This window comes from Gracilinanus agilis, chromosome 4 (genome assembly GCF_016433145.1).
Source record: "Gracilinanus agilis isolate LMUSP501 chromosome 4, AgileGrace, whole genome shotgun sequence".
Taxonomy (NCBI): Eukaryota; Metazoa; Chordata; class Mammalia; order Didelphimorphia; family Didelphidae; genus Gracilinanus; species Gracilinanus agilis.
The window spans coordinates 377507451-377527996 of NC_058133.1; the positions used below are offsets into that span (position 1 = coordinate 377507451).

At 33.4% G+C, this 20546-nt stretch overlaps 1 protein-coding gene across 1 annotated transcript in view; it reads right to left on the reverse strand.

The window, feature by feature from the left end:
- Positions 1-20546, reverse strand: part of LOC123246581 (triadin-like) — a 63550-nt gene that overhangs the window by 25004 nt on the left and 18000 nt on the right. The window contains exons 4-5 of the mRNA XM_044675421.1: positions 10378-10407; positions 8395-8439 (exon numbers count right to left, since the gene is read on the reverse strand). Coding sequence (XP_044531356.1) covers positions 8395-8439; positions 10378-10407 — 75 coding nt within the window. The remainder of the gene's footprint in view (positions 1-8394; positions 8440-10377; positions 10408-20546) is intronic.

A 20546-nucleotide genomic window follows, 5' to 3' on the forward strand; every position in this document is an offset into this window, starting at 1 on the left:
TTGCAAAGAAGTTTTCCAAATAAATTATGAATTAAAAGTCAAATTGTCATACCTTGTAAAGATAATTATACAAAGTTGGGAGGAAGAAAAACCACATTACTTGTAATACAATTATATATACTGCCAAATATCCTAATTATCTTAATCAAAATTCTTGCTGATTTGTTCCCAAAGGATCAATTTTAGAATGCACAAGATATTATCCAATAATGACAATTTTCACTAGTAGTAATATTGAGAACATTTTCTTAGATAAATGGTTTAGGTTACTTAGATACAATGATCCCTGTGTTCCCTTCCCATGCTGAATTGTTTGATCCTAATTTTTTATAGTGTTTCCAGGTTATTCCAGTCATCCAGGACAGCAGCACCAAACAGAAAAAATAAACAAATTTTAGGAAAATAGGCCAGAATATTATTTAAATGAGATTTGTAGGTAGGTGACATGACATAAACCCCTTTTATAGTTTGTATTTTGTGACAGTATAGGCAAGTGAGCATCAATTGGGATTGTTGATAAGAAGCAAGCAAACTGAACTGGCGACTAATGTTAATTGGTGAACATAACCACTTTTAAGAGAATCATAAATTCCCTGAAAGCTTCACCTCCAGAGAAATTACTATGGCAATGGAGAAGTACATTTTTTTTGCTGCTTCCATGTCTTATTTAAGTATGTCATCAATCTCTCTGGCAAGAACAGTGTAAAAGCCACACAATCATGTTAACAGCAATAGTGTTGGCTTGTATTTATGATTAAATCACATTTTGTTTTGTTTTGCAAGGATGTTTAATAGCTATTCTGATTCTTATGATTCAGTTTAGTTTTTGTAAAGCATTTTGACCTAGTTTAAGAAGAATGGATTCAGACCATGATTGGCACAAATAATAGCATTCAGAATCACTCTATACAGTTAAGCAAAGTAGTCTCTCATTATTGGATCTGTAATTTGTCTGTTAATCACTCCATTAAAGTTTCTTGTGGAGTACTCAAACAGTGATTGGCATCTGTTGTTTAGATAGAAAATTGATCAATTTAGCTTTAAAGTTAAAGTAAATGTTGCTGCACCTCGCCAAATTTTGGGAATGATTATTTTTTAAAATCAGTAACTCAAGTCCAAGTTACCATGGAGAAAGAAGAAATAATTTGCTTGTAAGAGGACATTGATTCTTTCTAGGGATTCTAAAATGGTTTAGAGCATGTAGATAAGGATATTGATTCAACAGTCTGTTGTACTCTTTAGGTTTCCAAAATCCATGGCATTGGGGATTTAAGACTCTTTGCTCTAAAATTTTGACCCTGGTGCCTTCCTGCACTGTCCTGATTGATGAATGTGTGATCTCAAATTCAGGTAATTAGCTGTATCCCATAAGCCTTAGTAATGGTTCACATTTCACCCTGGCTATTTTCTTATGCATCACAGTCCTGCTTTTATTTTTCTAGGAGCTATAATCAAATAAATACTATCTTTACTACTGGAAAGGGTGTATTGATTAATTCCCAAAAGGCTCTAGTCATCATCCTTATAACTTCCCAAAGCAAAATACCTTCCCTGATCACAACTTTCCTATATTCCTCAAAGGCAAGAGAACATAGAGGGGAGTCAGAATGACCCGAATTCAAATGCAGCCATAGACACTAGTTGTTTGACCTTGGGCAAACCACTTAACTTTTGTTTGCCTCAGCTTCTTTATCTGTAAAATGAGGATAATAATGGTACATATCTTCCAGGGTTATTGTGAAGATCAAATATGTTGCTATTTATAAGGCATTCAATAGTGCTTGGCACATAGCAAATGCTATAGAAATATTATTTAGTGGTGTTAAGTAGTAGTAGTAGTGGTGATGGTGGTGGTGGTGGCAGTAGTAGGAGTAGTTGTTTTGTTGTCATTGTTGTTGCTATTGTAGATGTAATATCCCCAGTTGTTAACCTACTATTTGGCATGTAGTAGGTGCTTAAGTATTTTTTTAATTATTCAATTGTCTGAGAAAGAATCAATTCAGTACCCTGTTGAACCAAATAGGCTATTCAACACATTCTTCTTTCATGCTTAGATTTGAAAAAACTACATGACTTTCAGGGCACCAGAGTGACATTTCATGAATTACTGAGCTATTAGTGATAGCTCAATGACATAAAACATGATAAAATTTATTAAAGTAGGATAGTTTTGCCTACTGGGACTTTTAGACAATTCATACATACAAACATAGCTTATGGTCTTGAGAAAACCACAACAATCGTTTGCATCAATTGAAGCAAAATTTCGCCCATTATTCCTATTTTAGTTCTATTTTTAGAAAATACTTATTAGAGAATCAAGTTGGATTATGAGCCATTGAGTCTGTTTAGCACATAATACCATTTAGGTCTAAGAAACCAAAGAAAGTGAATACTTATTTTATAATTCATTGATTCTCACTTTTGACAAGTTATTTTAATTTTCAAAGTTCATTTTCAATGAAACCTTAGGTACATTTCCTCAAATGTTACCTATCTCTATTTCAATGATGTTTGTCCAAAGGAAAAACTTGGCCTTTTTTAAATTAAGTCCTTGATTTTATGAAGGGAGAAATTAGTTGTCCTAAAATTTTTCTTTTTTTTTATTATAGATAAAAATTTTAGACTTATTATTCTGCTATTTCCTTCACATCCAACTTTTCATGAACACAGTTTGACATTTTCTTGGCAAAGAGACTGGAATAGTTTGCTATTTCCTTCTCCAACTCATTTTACAGACAAGAAACTGAGGCAAACAGAACTGTGACATGCCCAGGATCATCCAGCTAGTAAGTGTCTGAGGCTGGATTTGAACTCATACGGATCAGTATTTCTGAATACAAGTCCAAAGATCTATCCATTACACCACCTAGCTGCCCCTCGTAAAAAAGGTTTATTTTCTCATAATGGTTTTATGGAAAAAAATTCTAATCAACTTTTGTGAAAAGGTACTATCTCCAGGGATAATGGAAAATTCAGAAATCATTTTTAGGGAGACAATTTGGATAAAATAGTCACAAAAGTTCTACTTTTCATGACATGGAAATGAGGATAGTTTTTAGAAGGTTAAGCTAGAAAACTTTAGATACTAACAGTTTTCCAAGGTAGGAATAGTTCAACTTCATGTTCAAAGTCAAGCTACTTATCTGCTCTCTACAATATAGCAAAGTTTAGAGAAGATCACAGTGATATAGATCTATCTGCACCATATATGCATGCCATGCATATAAACTATATGCATGTATGTGTTTATATGCATGTATGTATGCATGGGTGTATAATAAAGAAATGAACAAAACCACTATATGGTCTTTAGTCCTATGGAGCTTAATGCTTTGACAGTGATGGTCTCAGAGTAGCAGAAAAAGGAGAATGTATATTGGAATTATATAATGAGGAAGGGGTAGAAGGGCTATGATTTGCATCATTGGAGGCAGAATCTACTTAATAAAATCTTGGCTCGATTAGATTATAAGGAAACAAATAATCATTAAATGTTGTCAGAGAATAATGTCATGCAGAGTGGCATTTAGGTTAGGCACTAATATATTGAATGATTTTTGAGAAAAAGAATTCTTATATATTACACTTTCCTATTTTTGAGCTAAGCAATATTTCAAAAGTATTATTTAAATAATTATGTTACATCATTCTTGAGAGCTTAAAATCCACACTTTCAGATTTAAATCAGTAATCAATCAATAGACTTTGATTAAGCACCTATTATAAGCCAGGTACCGGGCCAGGTGCTGGAGCTACAAAGGAAAAAAATATGACAATAAAACATCTCCTGTCTTTAAGGATTTTGTATTCTTTCAATTGATGCAACACACACACACACACACACACACACACACACACACACACACACACACACACAGATGCCATAAGTCTCTACTACCAGTCATCTCCCACAGCTGCCTGGCATCAAAAGGAATGTGAAATCAAGCTGGTACATTCTTCCATGGTTGAATAGTGCATGAGAGAGTTTGGGTAGACAGGTTAGTTCCAAGTTCCTTGGCATGAAAACCACCAGATACTCTGAAAATGCTAAATATAAAAAATATATTAAATTTTTTTGCACTGTTCAAACCCCAAATCTCAGTGGTTCTTAGTTTCTCTGATCATTGCTAGAGAATTTCCCTTGGATTCTGCCTCCAATCTCAGGTCCTCTTACTGCTTCCATTTTTGATTTAAGTATGTTAGGTCCTATTATTTTCTTGTCCTCTGACTTCTTTATTATATAAAACATAACTTTAGACCTGGCCCTTGTCACATTTTTTTCTTTAACAATTTGGTTCTATCTGAAGGCTCTCTTTTGTCTCTATGACTATCCTATTAACAATTCTTAAACTTCAGCCCCTGATCATACCCTGAATTGGGGTCTCAGACTTATTTATGGTCCAGCATCCTCCCTGATACCTCTCCCCCAATATATACCACAGCAGAGTATTGTCAAGATGGACAGGACAATTTCTCTTTTCAGCTATTACCAACATCAAAATGATTACAAGCCTTGTGATTTTTCCAGCTGAGAATGTGCCTTTGGCATGATTTGTCTTTTAATAGTTGCGTTTCAGCTTATTTTTGACCCCATTTTGCTTTCAGTCTTTTTTTTGTCTTTGGAAATGTTATGATGGGATGAAATTCTAATGTGCAAAAAAGAGATTTAAGTATGTATTTAGTATTCGAGGATGTTTTCTTCTCTCTGGCCATGTTGGGCAGATGGTAATAAGTTCTAATACTGTCCAGCATCCAGTTATTACTTATCTCAATAATCCTTGTTTTCTTTCCTTCAGTATCCTTAAAGAAACAATATTAACTCCACAAATTACTTTTTTGCCCAGTCCAGGAAGAGAAGTAATTTAAGAAATAAAATCAAAGAATTCAAGAGTTATTTTTTCTCAAAAGGTCACAAAACAGAAGTTAATCATACTATTGGACCATGAAAGTGATAACTGAGATTGGTGGAAAGGAAACAAAACAGGCTATTGAGGGCCTGGAAAAAATGAAAGCAGCTTTAAAGAACAAAAGACCTAAAGAGATGGATTGATCATAATGGGATAGGCAGATTCCTTGATGGAAAGAAAGCAGTACTTTCATTAGCAGAGAATATATAAAAATTAGTCTGTGGGAAACTTGAGAAAGGCACAACAAATGATAGGAATATGAAGAGACCAAAAAAACCAGAAATATGAAGAGAAGAAAAATGGGAAGATAGAAGAAGTAGAGGAGATAAGAAAGATGATAGCAAGCAGAAATGTCAATAGTGGCTATGGAAATTAAAATTGGCAATGTGGGGCAATGACCATCAGACACTTTAGCAAAAGAGAAGAAGGTTAGCAAAGAAGAGACAAAAATGGGAATAACTAATTTGGAAGTCAAGAAGAGAGCCTTGACCTCAAAATTGTGGTCCTTGAAGAGAAAGATATTGGGCCTAGCTGCTGTTTTTGCTTCATGTTCAAGGAAGAAAGGCTTAATAAGGAGGCCAGAGTGGCTAGCACAAGCATAAAATACTAAGTATGTGTAAGTCTTTGTGTGTAGAAGAAAAAAGCCACCTACATCTATCTCAGTATCCATTTTAGCTATGTGTGGTACAGAAGTCATAGAAGTTGAGAATTCTGTGGTTATTCTTTCATTGTACATAATAACATGGGGATGAGTTAAACCAGAGTAGATAGAGAAGACATACAGAAGATATGGTTACTGTCACCTGACTGAAGAGATGGTTCCAAGTAGATAAACAAGCTTTAAGTTGAATTATAACAATAATATTATACAACTTGGATTAGAAAACTGTGCAATTGAAAAAGAAAATGTCACTGGTCTCTAGAAAAAACTATTCATCTCAAAGGAGACTTCAAGTGATGTTTCAACAGTGGTTGTGAGATCCCCTTCTCCATCATTACTCTAAGATTTTATGTTACAGAAAAATTATGAATCTAGGAAAGAGTTCCCTTTAGAAGTTCTCTAGAAAGATGAAATCAAAGGTCCAGATCCCCCCCACTAATCCAAAATGATGAAGTTCAACAAGACAAACTACGAATCACTCAATTGAGTGCTACAAATAGAACTTACTCATTATCCTAACCCTAACCCTAAATTCTGAAGCTTTTATGTTGCATTGTAATCATTAACCAGTCTTTTACTATTAAACTTAAATGGTCAATTACAAAGATTACTTTTTCAGGAAGGATAAAAACCAACCAAACAAAGCCCAAATGAGACATTTTAGAAGAGAAATAAAATCCAAAGAAAATATTCATGTTATTCTGCAACCTGCACATCAACTGTTTTCACTTAAAAGAGTTAATGAATTGAGAGATTTATAATTTGAAAGTGTTAGTGAAACTGTGCCTTTGAATAACTTTCACTGATAACTAAATTAGTTTCTTTAATGCAGAAAAAATGAGATATTAAAGCACTATTAATCATCTGGGTTTCAAGAATATCTTTATACTTTTAAAAAATAGTCTTCTTTTGAAATAGCTCATTGTGAAATTGAGTTTTCTCTGCTAAATTTTCTACCTTTAATAGAAATAAGCGTATGTTAAAATGAAATTTTAAAGTAAGTTCTAACACTCCATATGCCATAAATATGCACATAAATGTTGATTCCTTTATAAGGAAAGAAGTTGAAGCTAGTACATTATATATACCACATATCTTAGAAATAATCATCAAGAAGAAACATATATAATCAATCAAATTATTGATAACATCTCCTTTAATAGCTGTAGTGCAAAATAGGAAGGTTTTCCAGGATTGTTCTTGAGTATTTTAAAGCTCAACCATTTATTTCTGTGCAGATAGAGGAAATATATCAATTGGAATAAGGATCATTAGTAGCATGCTAGAAAAATGCTATCTTTTGGCAAAATAGGAAAGTATAAATAATATCTTTGTTTCTGCAGCAATAATAATTTAAGGGGATGGAATTTAGAAGTGGTTGCTTTTCATCATTCTCTCAATAGAATCCTCAGTTACGAATAATGATTTTCTTCTTAGCTGTTTTATTGTAGAAAACTCTCAGAATTAAAACTTTACCACAGAATAATTTTTTAAAAATTGTTGTTGTTCAGTATTTTAGTCATGTCCAATTTTTTGAAGATCCTATTTAGGGCTTTCTTGGTGAAGATACTGGGGAGCTTTGCCATTTTCTTCTCCAACCCTTTTTACCAATGAGGAACTGAGGCAAACAAGGTTAAGTGACTTGCCCAGGGTCAAACAATTAGTTAAGAGTCTGAGGCCTGGTTTGAATTCAGTAAAGCAAGTCTTCATGATGTTAGGTCCTGCATTCTATCCACTGTACCATCTTGCTGCTCTTTAAAATTTTACTACAAACTAATAGAAAATCATTTTCCTCTAAAATATCAATGGGATAATTACAGTTCTCTAGGGGTTCTATGACAGTATTACTTGTACCCACTCCTCCACAAATGTTGTTGTTGCACTATTTCAAATAACATAATATAGGTTGTAGATAATCCAATCTTCATATTTGACTAGAAATTTCCTATTGGAAACCTCTATATCCTTTTGTAAAAATTAAGTTCATTTATTTAATTAATTAATTAAGACTATTTTTCCTTGGTGACATGACTCATGTTCTTTCCTTCCCCTCTTCCCACACCTCTTTGGTAGTCAATGAGCAATTCCAATGGGTTTTACATGTGTCATTGATCCTTTATCCTTTTTGACAAATAAATCCTTTCATTATATGGAGGGATACTGGGCATTTAAATTTCCACTTTCCATTTTTATAGTATTCCATTTACTTTTATCTTCCCTAAAGTCATTTCATCTCACTCTTTGATTTTAATGTTAATTTCTTATGTCTTTCCATTAATATATTTCTGATAATGAGACTCATAATTCACCAATTTGCTCTTAGGATGTTCAACAGGAGATAAGAATATCATGATATTGATATATATGTAGACAACCTCTGAACCCTTCTCTCACATATGTTCTCTACAGGCCTTGTGAAGACTTACTAGTAAGACTGAAGTCATGAGATTAATCTTTTTTCTTCAGATCATTCTCAGTTCTGATCTCAAAACTGTTATGATTATTACCATGATATTCTTTTGGACATTACTTACTATTTTAAAATGCTCCATGGCATTTTCAGGTGTCTTAATTATTATGATTATTGTTGTACAATTAATGTGTTTACTTTGTGAGATGATTTTGTAGTTCTATGAGTCTACAACTACCTGGCAAATCTCTTTGCAGAAACCTTTTTTATTGCTTTAAAAAATGGCTAGTATATTCTTCTGTCATCTCAACATCTGGAATATTTTCATGTATAAATATTTAAAGAGTCCACACAACTGTGCATTTCAGCAGCAAAATATTGGTTAAATATTTTACAAACTAAAGATTAATTACCTTTTGTCCCATTAGAAGGCCGAACATTTTCTTTTCCTCTTCTTTCTGCTTATGAAAAAAATATGGTAATCAAAAGTGTGAATTTATAAAGTAACTTTGCTTTTCATTTCAATTTTGGCTAACTCCTACTATAGACATTTCAAACAAAGACATGTTGTAAAAGGAAATTTGTTGGATGATATTTTGCTTTCCAAACTAAGGGGAAAAATGACTGAAAAGAATGTTTATAATGGCATCAACTTAAACAATAGCTGGCTCATTGTTAATTTAAACATAGTTGCAAAGAACCTTAAATTAACTGAAATGCTTGCTAACTGGAGGTTCTTTAAGTTAATTTAATTTTCAAGTTAAACTTAAGCAGCCTTCTTTATTTCTTTTTTTTTTTCTGAAAACTTATCTAAAATATCTGTCCATTTCCCTAAATTAGTTAATAGAGTACAATCAAGATGCCTTAATCTCTCTGATGAATGAGAACATTGTAATCCTTAGGTCTGACATTCTGGAAATCAGTGATAAATACATAGTACTTTACTGCTAGACCACATTAACTTTATTTATTTATTTATTTGTTTGTTTGGTTGTTTTTTAAACCCTTAACTTCTGTGTATTGGCTCATAGGTGGAAGAGTGGTAAGGGTAGGCAATGGGGGTCAAGTGACTTGCCCAGGGTCACACAGCCGGGAAGTATCTGAGGCCAGATTTGAACCTAGGACCTCCCATCTCTAGGCCTGACTCTCAATCCACTGAGCTACCCAGCTGCCCTCCCCCCCTCCCACATTAACTTTAGAAGAGGTAGAAGATTAAGTTGAAGATAGATTCTTCTAACCATAAAGTGTCCTTTTCTTTAACATGTGCTTCATTTTGAGGTTAAAGAGGCTAATTTATAATAAAAAAATTGACAGCAAAAATGGGTTTAACAAAACAATTATGTTTTAGGGTTTGATTGACATAGTGACCTCAATTTCCTATATCTCCTATCCTAGTAGGACAGACATTGACATCTGTATCAATGAACCCTGCACACTGCAAAATCTTGAAGTATCTTCTGAATTAGCATAAAAAGATTCAATAAAATTTTATATTTAGCATTCACAATAATTTTAATATTTAGAATATTTTAGTACATTCAGATTTCTCAAAAATTGATGAAATGATGCAAATTATTAACATTTATATAATACTGTAAGAAGTTTGCTATGTATCATGCATTATCTCATTTGAGTCTTATAAAATATAATAGATATTGTACACATTATCATCTATGCTTTGCATATGAAAAAACTGAGTTTTAGAGAGGGCAAAATAAGTATTTAAGGCAAACAAAATTTAAATCACACAGTAGTTTGTTTCATAATTCAAGTTTCCAAGAGGCCAGGGAAAATATTGCTACCTATTAACAATACCTTGGAGATGATATAGTTTATTTCATTTTGTAAATAAAGAATCAGACTATCCAAGATGTGACTTTTCCAGACTTTAGCCAGGGTACGGTTGAGTTGAAGTTTGGACCCAAGTCTAACGTTCATTCCACTTACTATACCACTAGATCTAGTTTTATTCTTGGCTCTGCAAGTGATTACTGAATTTTCAATTCAAAATCCTAATTTTCCTTTGCCTCAGTTTCCTTACAAGCAAAATGAGATAAAACTACTTTATCCAAATATAACATTTTCATATTTCACCATTGGAGGTGACTATTTTTCAAAAGTTAGGAAGAAAAAGACCATCAATCTTCAACAGGGCCATTGAGTTTCCTTTCAAATCTCTGATTTTGCAATTCTTGTCTATGGATCTAGTTATATTACTTCTATGACTTTGAATTTTGGATTCATTGAGCACTTTGGTGTAATCAAATTTCATGTATATCATGCTTAAGGTTTCTTAATTGGATAAATACATTAAATACATAATTAAATTCAGTGTTATTCTTGCAAAAATCAGCACGCTGTGACTCAAAATGTAGTTCTGATCTCTTTGTTATTACCTTTCTGCTCTTTCAACAGCTTCTTTGGAACTGTATTGAAACAAAATAGCATGGTTTAGCATAGAAGTAACATTTATTTTAGTCTATAATTGATGGTATTAAAGTTTCTGAAGCTAAAGGAAAAATTTTAACTTATTCCACCAAAGGAATAATCATAGTTTACAGTTATATAGTGCTTTTTCAATTATAAAATGCTTTCACAAATATAAATTCATTTGATAAATACAGTTTATCCCAAGAATCTTAGTGATATTTTTAAGCTTTAATAACTTGAAATTTTACTAACACTTTGGGGATGCTCTGAATAACAACTTTGTAAGATAGAAAACACAGATATTTTAGCTTAATTTTATAGATTACAAAACTAAGGACAAGGCTCATGCATTTGTCCAAATTCCCATATCCTGATAACAAAAGAGAATACAGTAGCCAAGCTCTTCTGAATACAAGGACAGTGACCTTTCTGACACATGTGGTCCTGATTAAAGAGAATCTGTCTTTAATGAAAATTTGGGGATAGTAAGAGTAGCCAGCATTTTCAAGTAAACTTTTGACCTCTGTGGCTATTATCCATATTTGACCTCAGCCTCAAAGAGGTCTTGAGTTTTGGTCTCATCTTTGACATTTAAACTAGATTCATGAATTTTTCTGGCTTTCATTCTCTTCATTTATGAAATGCATGTGAAATATCTATATTAATTGCCTCACAGGACTGCTAGGGGTCTCAAATGAGATAATTAATAGATATAAAGTACTATACAAATATCAAAAGTCAAAACTGTTAGCTCCCAAATTCACCGCCCATATTATTTTAAACAAATATCTTAAAAATATCATAATTCATGGCTATCAACCTATTAGTATTATTATATTTTCACTGGCAGATATATTATTATACCCCTATATTCTTAATACTATTTTATTTTTCCCTGTTGCATATAAAAATAATTAATAACATTAAAAAAATTTTTTGAGTTCCAAACACTTTCTATCACTCTGTCCCTCCACTCTTCACTCCCTGAGATGGTACATACATATATTTAAAATGTGCAATCTTTACCTTTACTTTCCTTTTCATGTTTTTCTATTTTTTTCTTATCTAGAAAATAAACAAATACATACGGTTAAAATTACTATTTTTTTTATTTGAAGATTAGACATACATACATGGACAGAAATTTTCTCAAAGTTTCTGCTATGAGTGAGATGTCATGTTAGCTGGAAGAGAGCTTAGCTTGACTCTTATTTAATAGTTGAAGAGATTTTGATCCAGGAAAGGCCTGTATAAGATAGCAAAAAAGTAGAGGTCAGATTTGAACCAAGGATTTCTGACCCAGTACCGTGTGCTATTTCAACATATGAGGTCATATTGTATTCTACTTCTGTATTCTACTTATGGGTCCCTTAGGCTGAAGATTCATTTTTTCTCTATTGCTGTATGTAGGTGAAATGAAGCAGTTAATGAAGCAAAACATTTCAACTAAATACAAAATTTAAAAAGTAGCAACAAAATAGGGATATTAAACAGTAAGATCATAATATTCATTAATATTCATGAATGAAATAAAAAACAAGTAGAAAAGCTGGAAATCCCAGTTATTATAAAACAATAATCTAGCATGTATTTTGAAAATACAGTCATAATTTAAGCCAAAGATTATAAGAGTGTGGCTTAAGTAGGTGTGACTAAAATCTATGATTAGTTTGATCTGCTGGAAGTTGTCTACACGGCCACATCTAAATGTTGGAACTTTGAGATATCAGTTCAGATATGCACACAGTACATATTTGCTTCCCAAAATGTTTCTGCTAGGTTTGTTCACCTTTACACTATTTTTTTCTACCATCTAAAAAATTCCCAATATTCTATTTTTAAAACATGAAGATTTTCCTAACTTGCCAACTTAAAATAGTACAATGAGGAGAGTAGATGACCTGGAATCAGGAAGACCTGGTTTTTAATCATGCCTCAGATACTTGTTAATGTTGTATTGAATTATTACATGTGAATGAGGAATTATTTTAATTCAATGATTCATATTTGTATGAAATAGTTTTTGATAATGTGTTTAAAAAAATAAATAATTTAAAAATGTAATTATAATGTATATGAAATTCTGATGTACCCAATGATGAGATATACAACTTTCTCACAATGAAGTTTTCAAAAATCAAGGATTCTGGATCAAAATATTTGATTAACATGGAAAGAATTTTTAGAAAGGCTAACTCAGCATTTTTCACAAGTGATTTCAAAGTAGTATTTTCCTTCAAGATTTTACAATCAAGTGCACAATTAGAATTATTTCTTTGAATTCTAGACCTCAGGGGCAAAGCCAAGATGGTAGGGTAGAAGCAGGGAAAGCTCTAATCACTATGAGAATCCTCTCCAAACAACCTTAAAATAATAGCTCAAAAAGAATTCTAGAATGAAAGCATCGATAAGTGGATAAAGAGACCCAACTTTCAAACAGAGAACAATTTGAAAGCCAGGCAGAGAGGATCTGGTTCACTGAGGTGAGAGAGGAGCATAGCTCACAGAGGCCACACCAAGGAGTACCAGCACAAGCCAATAGCAAGCCCATCCCCACTCCAACCCCACATCTATAGTTCCAGGTTCTGAACCTGGCTCAAGCCAATGCTGAGACCCTGAGACCCTGCATAAGCTAGCAGCAGTGCCACCCATACACATCCCTTAAAGTTCCAAACCACAGCCTAAGCCTGCAGGGAGGACCAAGCCCTAGCACAAGGCAGTCTGTGTGACATACCTGGTCTCTGTAAGCCCAGAGGAGGTTCAGAGTCAAAACCAAAGCAAAGTTACAAGCCTCATGGCAAAGCATTCACAGTGTGCCTGATGTGATCAAGCCCAGAGTGAGACCAGAAGCCCCTGGCCAAGCCTGAGAGTAGACTCTGAGTCCCACCATAGGGTAGCTCAAAGTACTCTGAATTCTTCAAGCCATCAGTAGTCCCTAAAGGTGATTGAATTAGCAGTGGGAGATGGCTTTCAGAGCCTTCAGTCATCATACCTTCTTGGAAGAACTAAAACTTGAAGAAACCCAGAAATAGAGCTAAGGGTAACAGCAAGGAAAAGCTAAAGTTTGAGAGAGTGCCCACTCTACCCTGTGAACAGAGCTCACCTTTAAGATTAAAATTAAAGTCAAGAAAAAGGGTGGGGAAATGAGGAACTATTTTAATAACTGAGGCTAAGCAAGGTCAAATAACTGATCCAAAGTCATAAAGCTAGGTAGATAAATTGGAATCCAAATCTTCCTGATTCCCAGTACTCTATCCATAGTACTAAGCTCCCTCTCTAGATACCTTCTCAATGGAAATGGACCTGTCCCCTAGTCCCAGTTGAAAATAGGTTGTATTTTAGGAAAAGCAGTTGAACAATTTCATTGAACAATTATACTATTGTATCTCTTTAAAATATAACATCAGTTCAAGAAGATTGAAAACATTTCTATCTCAGTACTTTATGAAGGGTGGGGAGGAGCAAAAACACTTATTTAAATGGCCATGAAACTGTTAGATACTCAAGGATATTATATTCTCTACTCCTTTTTCAATTGCTTGTGTATCCTTCTACTCCAAAAGCAAAGTGTAGTGCTCCATGGTTACCTCCGATCACTGAAGGAATTTTTCCCTCCTTCCCTCCCTCCCTTCCTTCCCTACCTCCTTCCTTCCCTTGTTCCTTCCTTCCCTCCTTCCCTCTGTCTTTCCTTCCCTCCTTCCTTCTGTATTTCCTTCCTTCCTTCCCTCCCTCCTTCCTTCCCCACCTCCTTCCTTCCCTCTCTCCTTCCTTTCTTCCCTCCTTCCTTCTGCATTTCCTTCCCTCCTTCCTTCCTTCTCTCCCTCCTTCCTTCCCTCCTTCCATCACTCCTTCCTTCCATATTTCCTTCCCTCTTTCCTTCCTTCTCTCCCTCCTTCCTTCCTTCCCTTTCTTTTTCCTTCTTTATTTCTTTGTTCCTTCCTTTCATCTTCATTTGTTTCTTTCCTTCCTTCTTTTTTTCTCTCCCTCCATCCTTTCCTTTATCTCATTTTGTTTTTGCAAAAATAAAGATAAAGAAAGGCAGCATAAAATATATATTTGGATTTTATAGAGGAAAGAAATTTTTTAAGGGTAAATACTGTGACTTTTAATGAAATTAGTCTGAACTAAGCAGGTGGTATGAGAGTAAATCATTAAAATGTTAACCTAAAATTTTTCCATTTTTCACTCTGGACATCATGAATCTCTTTACTTTTGTCCTTACTTTATTTTCCCTTTTATGTCAAAGGTAATTTTCTTTATACAATTATCTGTGTGGTAATGAAGCCCATTTTTTTTCTTCACTCCAGTCCAAATGACATAACATCTCTTCAGTATAAGTGAACATTTAAAGATACAAATATCGCTAAGTAGAAATTGCATTTTGTCTCTTTTTAAATTTGATTATTATTCTGATTTAATGACTTATCACAGTTATATTGTTTTTAAATTAAATATAATAAATAAGAAGTATTTTCCAATACATGCCAATTAGGAAAATAAAAGTTTTGTTAAGTAATAGGAAAATTTGTGAAAGGAGAATGAGGAACAACTCTTAAGTTAGACTATGTTATTCATGGCTCCCCTCCCTCCTATAGCTCCCCATCCTTTCCATCATTGTTCACGTTAGAAAGTATCCTATCAAAAGCTTCAAACAGCATGAAGTGCTTGTTTTACTTTTATCACACAGTATGCTAAGAAAATTCCAATTGTGAATTATCTAATAACTTTGGAGTCATGTTAGCAAGACATTTACATGGTGATTTTATTTCACTGCATTATATATGCATAGAAAGGACATCGATACTGTTTAAGCCTTTTTTGTTATTCTTTTCGTTTTTTACAAAATGAGAGAGTTGGGAGAGATGATCTCTAAATTTTCTGCTATCTTTAACATTCTTTGATTCCAGATTCCAGAGAATTCCAGGGTCCTGTAATGAAAAATGTAGGTGTCCCTTCAAATAAAAACAATGAATATGTGTTTTCAGAGTATGTGTATATGATGTTTCTCATAATAAAATATAAACTCCTTGAGGGCAAAGTTTAGTTGATTTTTCTTTTTGTAAACAGCACTCACCACAGTGCCTAGAATACAAGAAGTACTTAAGACTTGCTTGTTTGGTGAATGACTGTCCTTGTGACTGAAATATCATCTTTTCCCCTTTTTAATACATATTTAAACTTCTTTTAAAAACCATCTCCTACATAAAAACCTTCTTTGATTCTTCTTGTTCCACTCCTAGTCATTACATAACTTTTTTTTACACTCTTACCTTTCATCTTAGAATCAATCATGTGCATTGGATACAAGGCAAAAGAGTGGTAAGGGCTAGGTAACTGGGGGTTAAGTGGCTTGCTCAGGGTAGCAGAGTTAGGAGATGCCTTAGGTCACATTTGAAATCAGAATCTCATTTCTCCAGGCCTGGTTCTCAATCACTGAGCCACTTTTAAGGCTGTATAGTACACTCTGGTATTTTTATCATGTAATATTCTCTAGTTATATCTATTTTATATATTATATATGCTTATATAATAGTAAATATGTTTATGAACACAGGAAGAAAAATATATATAAAATACAAATACATATAAATATGTCTATATAGTATATTAAATATTATATATAAATACATAATACATATATAATGTGTATATGTGTATATGTATATATACATATAGGTCCCTATAAGACCTTTGTCTATGGGATTTGGAATGATTCTTCTGCCTAATATTCCATTGATATATATTTTACTATTCTACCTGAACTAAATAAGTTGACTATTTGTCTTAGAAGTCCATCTTCATCTATAGTAGATCGTGCAATGGAATGAGGACTCAAGACATATTTGCAAAATTATGACATTCTCCACTCTGATTAACTCCAAACTCTGAATTAGTAGATGGGGGGGGGGTAGAATTCAAGAATATTCATGTTCTTAATACCTATGATTATCTTTGTTTTTGTCTTAGTGAAGTGTTGTAGAGTAGCAGAGACATTGTCTTAGAGACAGGATAAACAGAGTTCAAAACCTGTTTCAGACATTTACAAACCATGTTACACTGAGCAAGTCATTTATTTGCCCAGAAGGCTAGTTTCTTCATGTATAAATGCAACTTTTGAAGGTGAAATGATATAATATATATAAGTACTTTGCAACCCTGAAAGTGATAGGTATTTTGAGTTTTTATATGCGGCATATGACTTTTCTAATCTTTACTTCTCTTCCAGGGTATAATAACTAACATATGTTTAAGAAATATCAGTTGAATGAATCAGTGTTCTATATCTATAACTTTAAAATTCATCTTTACTTCTTTTAATATATAGATACAGTGTTATATTAAAATCAATCTCAATAATCCTAATGTAAACATTTTCCAAAACATAATTGTGAGAATCTTCTCTATTAAAATTGTCAAGGACTTTCAGCACATTTAACTTATTCTAAGGGTAATAACCATAGATTATTGATTAAAATTATTCATCCTTATATTACATTAACTGATTCATTCACTGATTCAGTTGGAGTATCTGTATAATATTGTTGTTATTCAGTTGTGTCCTACTTTTTATGACCCCTTTTAGGGCTTCTTGGTAGAAATATTAGTCTTTTGCATTTCCTTCTTCAGTTTATTTTACCTATAAGGGGGCAGCTGGGTAGCTCAGTGGAGTGAGAGTCAGGTCTAGAGACAGGAGGTCCTAGGTTCAAACCCGCCTCAGCCACTTCCCAGCTGTGTGACCCTGGGCAAGTCACTTGACCCCCATTGCCCACCCTTACCAATCTTCCACCTATGAGACAATACACCGGAGTACAAGGGTTTAAAAAAAATTGAATCAAATAGGGCTAAGTGACTTGCCCAGAGTTGTATATAGTAAGTGTTTGTGGCTAGCTTTGAACCCCCAAAGATGATTTTCTGACTCTAGGCCCAATAGTCTATCCACTGTGCCATCCGGATGCCCTATCTTATAATAAGTTAACATTTATGTAGTGCTTTAAACTTGAAAAATGCTTTCCTATTTCACTTGATCCTCACAACTACCTAGTGAGGTAAATGCTTATTTAATAGATAAGGAAACTGAGGCTGTGAGTTTAATGACTTCCCTAGGTCATACAGCAGATAAGTATCTAAGGCAGGATTCACAATCAAGTCTTTTTGACTCTTGTCCAAACATTCTACCCATTTGGTCCCAATCCTCCCTCTGAAAATAAGATGACATGATATAAAAAATTGGTGCTCCACTTTCCCTTAAGGTAGGTTCCAACTTGGGACATAAAATTATAATTACATTGGGTTTATCTAGAAAACAGATGAAAAAAGTAAAATTAAAAAAATCATGAATGATCTATTTTTCTAGCAATAAATGAAAGGCCTGACCTTTATATTTCCTATTTCTGAAATTTCTAGGGAAAATAAGAAATGAGGCTAAATGTGCATGGGGATGTATATTTTGACTTTTTCTATGCTATTTTCCCCTGAAGAGTTTTACTGAGGTTGGTAGTAAGTTAGGATAAAATAACCAGAGAATCTTAATGAGAACCCCTACTCCCAAGGTCTGAAAGTCTACTCTTTGGAGTCAAACTGTCATTTATATTTCACTGTGCGACAGCACACCAACTAACTTTTTTACTTTTTTTTTAATTTTTCTAATTCCTAATGTTGCAGCAAAAAGCAGCCTGTGGTCTTTTCAGAACTTTTCGAAAGGATGCTTTAATATTTGAAGCTTTTCCTACTCAGGAGTCTGAATAAAGGCAGTTTGCTTTTATCACTAGATAGGGAGAGGAACTTTGGTTAGATCCAGTTAGCAGAAATTCGGAATTTGTAGTAATTAAATCTGGAAAAGAATTTAACCAAATTGAAAGTCAAAATGAGTTTTTGACCAAATGGCTAAAATGAAATTTTCAGAGGATAACATTTCAGAGTTTATGTTTTAATTCTCCACTATCAGGTATCTTAAAATCTTAATCATAGTGATTTTGAGACAAGACCCTGAAATGACTTTTTAATTTTTTTTTATCTAAAAATAAAACACTTACCTTCTGTCTTAGAATTAATATTGTATATTGGTTCCAAGGCTGAAGAGTGGTCCTTACTAGGCAATGGAGGTTAAGTGACTTGTCCAGGGTCACACAGCTAGAAAGTGTCTGAGGCCAGATTTGAACCCAGGATGTCCTGTTACCCCACTGAGCTACATAGTTGACCCTGAAATGACTGGAGGGGCAGAGGAAAATAGTCCCTCAAAGAGGTCATGTTCCAATAGGGAAGAGACTCACAAAAAATAATTAAATTCAAATAATTAAAATGGGATTTCCTTAACAACTCTCAGTTCTTTTCCTGAATGGAGATAATATCAATCCTATGGTAGAATTCAGAATGAAAAGTAACTAGACAGTTTTAATTTATAGGAGAACACCCAGAGTCTTGGGTATGAACACTTTTTGTAATCGTGTTCATAATGTAAACAATAACCACAGCTAGCATTTATATAAAACTTCAGGTTTGCAAAGCATTTTACATATGTTAGCTTATTTAAACCTAAAACATCACCCTGAGGTAGGTGCTATTATTACCTCCATTTTCAAACTTGCTAAGGATCGCTCAGTTAATGAGTGTCTGGAAAAGGATTTAAACTCGAGTTTTCCTAACCCTATCTTATACCCAATCCACCGTATCACCTGCCTGTTACAAGATAAAGACTATTTATGTAAATCTATTTTTTTTAACCACTAGTTTCTGTCTTTGAATCCATACTAAGGTTTCAGTTCCAAGGCAAAAGTGAAATTAGGACTAGGTAATAACTGGGGTCAAGTGAATTGCCCAGGGTTACACAGCTAGGAAGTATCAGGGGTCACATTTGAACTCAGGATATCCTTTCTCCCCACTGTATAAACTAGCTGCTTCTTACTTTTGAGGCTTGCTAAACAGTTTATATGTCACTTGTTACAGGAATTTTTGATTTTATTATTTGAGACTCAAGGTGATTTCTTTGGCAAATTAGATAATAGTAGTGTCTCCTGCCCAAAACCTGTCCCAAGAAATGTGGAAATTTACTTAAGATCCTTAAATATCTCTTAGATCAGAAGATAGAGGAAGAATCTCAGCTGTTCTCAACTCCTTGGTGACATGGAAATCCTCTTTCTAATCAGTCTATTTGCAAATACCACAAATGTAGTTTTAATCTGTAACCAGACTTAGTTTACTTATATAGTTTAATGAAGTGTGTTTCCTTAAGGGATGTATGAGATTATAACTCTCTTTAATTAAGTATGTTCAACTTTTATTATATTCAAAGCATGGGATGATGGACCTACCCAAAATAAATGTGCAAAATTGTATTATGGAAATACATTGTTTTTCTGTCACTATGATGTAATTTTTTCCTATAGAAACCTTGTTAAAATACTAATGATTGTCCATATTTTCTCTGAGGTCTGAACCTAAGCTTGAATGTAATAATAAAACCTAGGTTTTTACCTCCATAATTTCTGAATTGTGGTATAAATATATATTTGATATCAATATGAACTCAGGGAAGAGATATTTCTATCATAACATAATTGGAAATGTTATGTCTAGCTAGTCTTGTTTAGGTGTAAAATGTATGCATTCAGTAAATGGCCAAAAATTAACAAAATTCAGATGTTCCCTGGGAAAAGAATGGCAGAGGACTGGAGGAAGAAGAAACATGGCAGAAAAATGACTACTTGTTTAGATTCATAAGGGAAAGAAATGATTTTCAGTTAGAAGTTACTGAAAAAAATGCAGCTTTTCCAATTCATGTTCACATATCCTTTATTATTCTTATTTCACTTATTATTCTCATCCCACTATATGTGACCTCTTTTCTTTTCTTCATGAACTCCAAGTTTAGAACCCTTGCTCTTAAAAATAGTATACATTAAATCATAGTAAAATGTGATACTCATTTGGTCCTTCCAGTAGTAGTTTCATTTCAAAAGAGATGTTTAATAGCAGACATTAGTCTCTGTTAAATTTGAAGCAATGATTATCACAAAGGGAAATGACAAAGCTGAGAAAGCATGGGAGAGCATATTTTAGGAAAGGAGCTCTTATTTACAGATGCAGTCTTCCCTTGCATGGACCTCTGACCTTGAGGATCAATTCCTCTAAGGTTTCT